The 7,749-nt window shown below is 58.0% G+C and overlaps 1 protein-coding gene across 2 annotated transcripts in view; it reads right to left on the reverse strand.

Moving 5' to 3' along the window:
* FBLN1 (fibulin 1) overlaps window positions 1-7,749 on the reverse strand; it is a 92,534-nt gene that overhangs the window by 19,242 nt on the left and 65,543 nt on the right. For both annotated transcript variants that reach the window (XM_017529471.2, XM_017529469.2), the window contains 2 exons: window positions 6,358-6,500; window positions 4,203-4,334 (listed from right to left, as the gene is read on the reverse strand). In XM_017529471.2, the coding sequence (XP_017384960.1) occupies window positions 4,203-4,334; window positions 6,358-6,500 (275 nt within the window). The remainder of the gene's footprint in view (window positions 1-4,202; window positions 4,335-6,357; window positions 6,501-7,749) is intronic.

A 7,749-nucleotide genomic window follows, 5' to 3' on the forward strand; every position in this document is an offset into this window, starting at 1 on the left:
GAGGGGAGGTCAGAGGGGAGGTCGGAGGGGAGGCTGGAGGGGAGGTCAGAGGGGAGGCCTGAGGGGAGGTCAGAGGGGAGGCTGGAGGGGAGGTCAGAGGGGAGGCTGGAGGGCAGGTCAGAGGGGAGGCTGGAGGGCAGGTCAGAGGGGAGGTCTGAGGCTCAGACAGCCCAGCCCAGCGGCCTAGGGAGCTGGGGTGTGCAGCCCAGCGGCCCGGGGAGCTGGGGCGGCCCCAGGCTACCTTTCTGTCTCATCCGCATGCTGATGACACACAGCACGCCCCTGCTGCAGCCAGGGCTCTTCCATTCGTCATCACTCCGGAGATACTACCTGAAAGATCCCTCCCCAGAGCACCCTGGTCACAGCCTGTGCAGCCCGCAGAGCTGAGAATGAATCCAGAGTTGGAGAAGGAGAGTTTTGTCGTGGCCCGAGAATCCCTCAGGCGTTAATGGAGCATTTTTGCACAGGGCGAAAATGCATTCTTCATTTTTCCTTGACAGCCGGTTAAAGAGGAATGCAAGGGGGCTTTACAAAGGCAACGGCGGGCCCCGCTGCGGGCTCCTTGGTCCCCCCTAAGAATGAGCCTTTAAAGGCTACATTAGAGGAAGACCCAGCTCCTGCAAGTTCTTAGTATTTCTCCCTCTTCTTCTGGCGCTGGAGGACCAAACACACCAAACACGGCAAGCCCCGGGGGCTTCTGCGCTGACTGCTTTTCTGGGACACCCAAACTCACAGCAACTTTGTTCAAGGCAGCACCAGTCAACCCTGGGGTCTGGCTGGGGTGGGGGCAGGTGGTGTTTGGGGAAGACTGGGCCCCAGGCCCGCTCTGGCCCCAGCTCCGAGTGGCCACGGGTAAGTAAGTCTCTTGCCCTCTCTGGCCCTCGCTCTCTCCTTTGTTAGAGGAGCTAATCCCAGCATGTCACAGGGTCCTGGCGACAGTGAAACCCTGGCTCCTGGTCATCACAAGTGCTAAGTGCCACTCCCTCACATGCAAGGAGGCTCAGCTTGGGCCTCGCCTCCTCCAGGCAGCCCTCCTGATTAGGTGCCCAGTGTCCACACAGGGCATGGCCTAGAGCAGGCAGTGTTCAGTGAGCACTGTCGTGAGTAGGCGGTGTTCCCTGCCATGTGCTACACATAGCACGGAGCTGCTGGGGCTTCCCCGGAAGGTCAGAAGCCTCCCACGCCCCCGCCGGGAGCAGCAGTCCCGGAAACCGCTTTCTTCCTCTCCACCCGCCATCAAGGGTTTCTGTCTAAGTCACTGGTTGAAACCAGAACTGCTCTGCTGAAAACACGTCTGGAAACACCCCAGGCTCTGCGGTTTTTCAGTTGCACAGTCTCAGGTGGTCATTTAACTTAGCTTCCTCCTTTGCCCGAGGGAGACAATCCTGACCCAGCGCTGGCAGTGTCTGAGGACGGGAGAATGCGAGGGTGAAGGTGCCAGGCGACAGCAAGGAGCCGGTGAGCTCAACCCCACGTTTCCAGAGCTGCTTCAGGCTTGGGCTGGAGTCCAGCGGCAGAACCATCCATTGCCAGGTAGACAGGCCAGGGGCCGGGTGCTGGCATGGCTGACCCTGGTGGGGCAGGGAGCTCCCAGGCATACGGATGTTAGTTTGGACAGAAGAGGAGAAAGAAGGAAGTGGGGATATGAAAGCCCAGGGAAGATATCCCAGACAGAGAAATAAGATCAGCCGTGGTAGGCATAGAGACAGCAGCCAGCCGGCAGCGCAGCCTAGGTCCCAACATGCGGGCCTTGCCCTGGTCTCAGTCCTCCATCTGAGATGAATGGGTACCAGGTCAACTCCAGGAGCCCAGCTGGGTGGGGCATCCTGCACACAGACCGACGCACAGACAAGGCGGGGGCCTCCCTGGCACACGGGGCTATGGGCACGACGATTCCAAGGGCCAAGCTGGGTCCCCCCTGCACGAAGCCCCAGCCCAGAATTCCAAAGACCAGGGCACCCGTGACCAACTGTGCTGAGGGAAGCCGCTGGGTCCTTGTGGCCTCATCCACATTCCATTCCCAGAAGCCCGCTGCCAGGACGGCACCTGCGATCCTCCCTCACACCCTGGGACCCCATTCCATTGCCCACGGTGTCCCTGAGTCACTGTGAGAAGACTGGGAAGCCCCCTCGCCCCTCTGGGCCTCAGTTTCCCCTCCTGCAGAAGAAGGAGTTTGAAGAGATGGTCTCTAGGAGGCCTCAGGCTCTGACATGCCAGGATTTTCTGCCCCAGTGGATGGGAAGCTGAGAACAGACACTCCCAGTTGGTTCCGTCTGGAGCAGGTGCAGCCAGAGAAAGGCGCTGGTGGGCGCTGGTTCTAGGCCCAGCAGCTGCCCAACCTCTTGGCTTGGGTCACCCCAGGAAGGATTTAGGTGGGAGCTAAAGACATGAAACCTGCCAGGAGGCCCCCCCCCCAGAGACCCCACAGGTCATCGAGGCCTGTCTCCGCGCACGCACGCCCATTTCAGCATCGTATTTTGATGATCTGGCTATGGGGTGGCATCTCCCCCCCTGCTGAGGTGCAAAGCCCTCGGGGACTATGTGGCATTTATCCATCTCTGCATCTGCAAGGTTCAGCCCAGGCTCAGGCACAGGTAGGGGCTCAGGAAGAGTTCAGAAGCAGAAAGAATGAGGACGTGAATCGGAAGGGTCTAGGATTCCAAACTCCTATCCTTCCAAGACCTGGGAATCACCTGAGGGCTCTGTCCTAGCCACACCTGCAGGCCTAGCAACAAGCATAGGACTGGCCCCTGGGGGGTGGGGGGCAGCTGTGGGCCAGCGTCAGGGTGCACACCCCACCCACTCGCAATGGGGGAAACTGAGGCCCAGAGTGGGGAGTGACTCAAGGGCAAGCGGCAAGTTTCACAGTGTCAGACAATCAAACCATGTGCCTTCTCTTGGAATCACCGGAGGGCTAAGTGCCATTAATTGTAATTAACTAATTATTCCTGCTGCCAGCTAGTGCAGGAGGAGGCTGGGGTGAGGAGCCCCCCAGTGACCCAGTCGTGTTTACAACATGCAAACCCATTTAAAAGCTTGTAAAGTTGCTATAAATGGCTCTTGGGCAACAGGGGAATAACGATTCCCCTTCCCCAGCTGCCAGTTTAACCGCCCGGTTTGGGCGGCCAGGACTCAGCTTCCAAGGTCCAACAGCACCCCCTGGAGGCCGTGCACCAACACGCTCTGCGCAGCGCGCACTGCCCGGTCGCCGGTTCTGATTGGGACCTCCCGGAATCCAGCGCCTAAGGGACTGTGAAGCCCACTCCTCCCAGTTCGCAATGGAGAAACTGAGGCCCAGGGGAAGGCAGGGACTGTCCATCGGTTGCTCAGCTGCTATGAAAGTGTTCGGAGCATAAATCCAAGTCCAAAATGGAAGATGCCACCGTTTTCATTTCCCACGAATGTAAATCTTTTAAAATGTGACAGTTCAGGAGCGGAGCTATGAATGACAGAAGCAAGTGTGCAGAGTAGAGTGGGCCTCGGTGTCTTTTCAGACGAGCAGGCTGTCATTAAAGCCCGTTCCTAGCCATGGCGGGCTCTGCCCCGCCTGTAAACAACTTCCCCGGCCTGCACCCACCAACAGGACTTCCACAGTCCCCTCATGCCCAAGTGCCCCTTCATGCTCCCCAAACCCCGATCTCCAGGGAGAAAGCTGAGTGAGCTCCCCGTTCAGACGGGCTGAGCACTCAACTGATGCGTCGGGAGGGGCCGACCACCACTCAAGGCCACAGGCGAATCCAGCTAGTTCCGAGGCTGAGACCAGAGCTCAGGTCCTCTGATTCCTACTTTGCTATCCCTCCCACTGCACCCCGAAAATAAAACTCTTATTAGCTCCCACCAACTGTGGGACTGTGCCAGTCCTGGGATAAGTGCTTTTCTTGGGTGGTATCATTTGAAATTCATGGTGTGAGAGGCAGGGCTCTATGGAAGACACCCATTTTATGGGCAGGGAGACGGAGACCCAGAGGGGTCACCCAGAGAGCGGGTGGCACAGCTAGGGTTGGATCCCAGGTCAGGCTCCCGACTCTGGCTGCTCTTCCAGTGGAGACTGATTGGGGGCTGTGGTGGCTTTGGCACTGGGCCCTGAAGGTTGGGTGGGCTTGGATTTGGGGAGGGGACCCAGACGGGAGCTGGGCTGGGCCAGAGAGGGTTTGGGGTGGAGGAAGGGTGCTGGGATAGACCTGAAGTTCCCGGCCACTCACCCACGGTCATGCCGTCCATGTAGCGCTTGATGATGTCAAAGGAGTCCCGCAGGTTCCCTTCCGTTATGTCGAAGATGATGTTAGCCTGGCTGGCAGGGTGTGGTGGCGTGATGGCACGGAGGAAGATGATCTCTGCGGAGGCATGGCACAGAAGGCTCAGCGCAGCTTGGCCCCAGCCCCAGCCCCAGCCCCAGCCTCAGGCCCAGGAACTCACCCTCGGGGAATGAAGACCTAACCCAGGGCCCTTTCAGGAGGCAACATCAGTGAAGCCAGAGTTCCCCGTGCGGGGAGGGGTCGGGGTCTGGACCTTCCTATATCATAGCCTATCCCTTTTTATCAGTGGGGAAACTGAAGTCAGGAGAGATTTCGGATCTTCCTGGGGGTCACAGAGCTCCTCAGAGGCAGGGCTGGTGAGAAGTCCTCAGTCACTGTGAATATTCATAAAGGTGAGGACAGGAGGAGGGAGGTGAGTGAGGGGACAGAAGGAGAGAGCAGAAAGGCCAGAGGAGTGGGCTCCTCTCCCATCTACAGCACCGTGGGTCAGGGGCCACCGCTGAAGGTGGCCTGGGCTGTCTGGGGACTGGGGGCTGTGTCCATCTCCCAGGTCAGACAGTGCCACGGGTCAGCCCTGGCTCTGGGCTGTCTTAGAGGGAGTCCTGTCTCTAGGCCTCAGTTTCCTCATCTGTAAGGTGACGCAAGCAGCTGGCAGGGACCCAGGAAAGGTCCTTTCAGCACTCATGGTCAGGGTCTGGGTTTCCCGGGCCCAAGCTGCTAGCAGGTGTCCCAGTGGCACCCAGCTCCCTGAGATAACCAACACTCACATCGGCACTGGCCGGAGAGGCCGCAAAACCAGCCCCAGGGGATTTGGGAAGGATTTCTATGTGGTTTGGTGAAACCCCATCATTTTGCAAAAGGCAAATACCAGTTAGTTATTTTCTCTGACCCAAGTCTGTGCCACCCTGTGACAATTCAGCGTGGTTCCTTTTCAGGAGGAGCAAGCTTAGAGGGGCGGGGACTGAGGACCACTCCTTGGGCAACCATGTGCTGGGGGAGCCCCTCCTTCCGCCCACCCCTTCTGCATGGCCGTGTCATGGTGTAAACACTGGTGTCCTCACAGGTGGCTCAGTTGTATGCCTCCCCTGAGAGGGCGGGAGGACTCCTTATCACCATGTCCCCAGAGCCTGACACAGAGGGGCTCTGTCCACAGCTGCTGAATGAACTCATCATGGCAAGCTTCTCTGCAGGCGGAGGATGGAGATTCCCCAGAGGGCGGGGGTGGCTGGGGACCAGGCACGTGGGCCGCACGGGCCAGAAGCGAGGTGAACAGCGCCGTGCTGCATCCACAGCTCTCTGCCAGGCTTGGGAGCACACAGCCCCGGCCCCGCTCCAGAGAAACGGTGCAGTGATGGCAGGCTACACATGTCTACACTGCATGCCGGGAGCTTCCTAGAGAGCCAGGCTGGGGTGTGGGAGCACTGAGTGGGTGACACCTGAGCTCCTGCTTCCATCCCAGCCCCTCCAGTTCACCTGGCCCTGGGTCCACAAAAGCCCGTTCCTAGCCATGGAGGGCTCCCAGGATGATGTTTCTATGTGCAAAACTCGTCCATTGCAACCTTCCAGTGGTTCCCCCAGAGCCTGGGGGTTGAAGCCCCAACTCCGATTTTAGCCTCCTCTTATCCTTCCAGCCCACCTCTTGCCAAGCCTCTACCGCTCCAACAGAAAACCTTGGCTGAGTTCCTGAAATGCCGGCACTGCCCCACTACCTCCAGACCCCCCGGCCCTGTCCTGATCCACTGGGCACCCTCCTCTCCCCTTCCCCCCTTTCACTTGAATACCTCACCACTCAGGCCCCAGCCTGGCCATCACTTCCTCACAGAAGCCCTCCCTGATTCTCCAGCGCTGGTCACAGAATCAGCGCTTAATGGCTCTCTGCAGAATGACAGTTACCCATAAGAAGATACCCTGAATGGACAGCCGAGAATGGGTCACAGGCTGCTGTGCAGGGTGGGAGTGGGGGGGACACAGAGGCAAAGAACGCTCTGCATTTCAAAGCCCGGGACACATCTTACACGGAATGGCTCCTGCAGGCCAAGCCCTCAGCTGAAGCCCAGGGAGGCCCCAGGGGACCCTGGGACCCCCACGCCCTTCCACTCACCTTCGGGTCGGTTGAACTCGCGGAAGGTGGGCAGCGAGACGACCGTGTGGGAGATGGTGTGCACCGGGTCGAACACGCACGTGACATCGTTGGGACGGCAAGACTTGATGCAGCGGACCGTGTCTGTCTTCTCTTGGCGCAGCCTGCGGGGAACCACAGCATGCGAGGCTGACGGGAGAGCGGGGACAGCAGCTCCCACAGGGCCCGAGGTACAGGGAGGAGGAGCAGGTGGCCAGGCCAGGGGCCTCTGTCCCAGAGACGGCTCCGTCAGAAAGCGACAGTGGTCTCTGCAGCCTGGCTGCTCTGTGGGGAGCCTTCGTGGCCCTTCCTGCAAACTGGACTGGGACCTAAACGCCAGAGACACCCTCCGGCTTCCACCTGCCCTGGCTGTGGATAAGCACAGGTTGGAAATTTATCAGCTGCACGAACTGAGCATCAATATCTACAACTGTAAAATATAGTCACAGGTTCACTTGCCCAACAAATATGTTTTGAGTGCCAGGTGCCAGGTGCTAGGGACACCACAGTGAACAAGGAACACATGGTCCCACCTTCTCAGAGCCCACAATGAGGTTGGGCAGCAAGATAGTAAACGAAGGAGCGGATACAGAGTGCCAAGCTCGGTGCCCAGCACAGGGAAGTCAATTCCACGTCACCACGCAACAGGGAGGTGGGAGAAGAGGCTAACGTCTATCGGAGGTCTGGGTTCCCCCTACTGTGCTAGATAGATTTTTTATTTTTTTTAAGATGGAGGCTTGCTCTGTTGCCCAGGCTGGAGTGCAGGGGTGCGATCTCAGCTCACTGCAACCTCCGCCTCCCGGGTTCAAGTGATTCTCCTGCCTCAGCCTCCTGAGTAGCTGGGATTCCAGATGCCCACCACACCCGGCTAATTTTTGTATTTTTAGTAGACACAGGGTTTCACCATGTTGGCCAGGCTGGTCTCAAACTCCTGACCTCACGATCCGCCCACCTCAGCCTCCCAAAGCACTGGGGTCACAGGAATGAGCTACCGTGCCTGGCCACTAGGAAGATTTTTTTTTTTTTTAAATTTACATTTTTCTTGGTGCCATGACTCGGATTTTTAAAGCCTCTTGATCATAAAGTAAAACACAGATGCAAAACTACACAAAATGAAAGTATAGTTTAAGGACTTACTATAAGGTGGTGATTATAATCACCACCCAGGTCAAGAAAGAGAACGTGGCCAGCTATCAGAGGCCCTGCATCTCCCAGGCGGAGGTCAACCCCTCCTGCATCCCAAAAGTAACCCCAACCTGAGTCCAACAGCAATGCCCTACTTGGGTTTCTTATAGTTTTACCACATAAGTGTGCATCTCTAGACACGATCATTTAGACTCGTCCATGAGCAAGTTTTTGCTCTGCCTTGTAAGC

The sequence above is a fragment of the Cebus imitator genome, unplaced genomic scaffold, assembly GCF_001604975.1.
Source record: "Cebus imitator isolate Cc_AM_T3 unplaced genomic scaffold, Cebus_imitator-1.0 Scaffold59, whole genome shotgun sequence".
NCBI lineage: Eukaryota > Metazoa > Chordata > Mammalia > Primates > Cebidae > Cebus > Cebus imitator.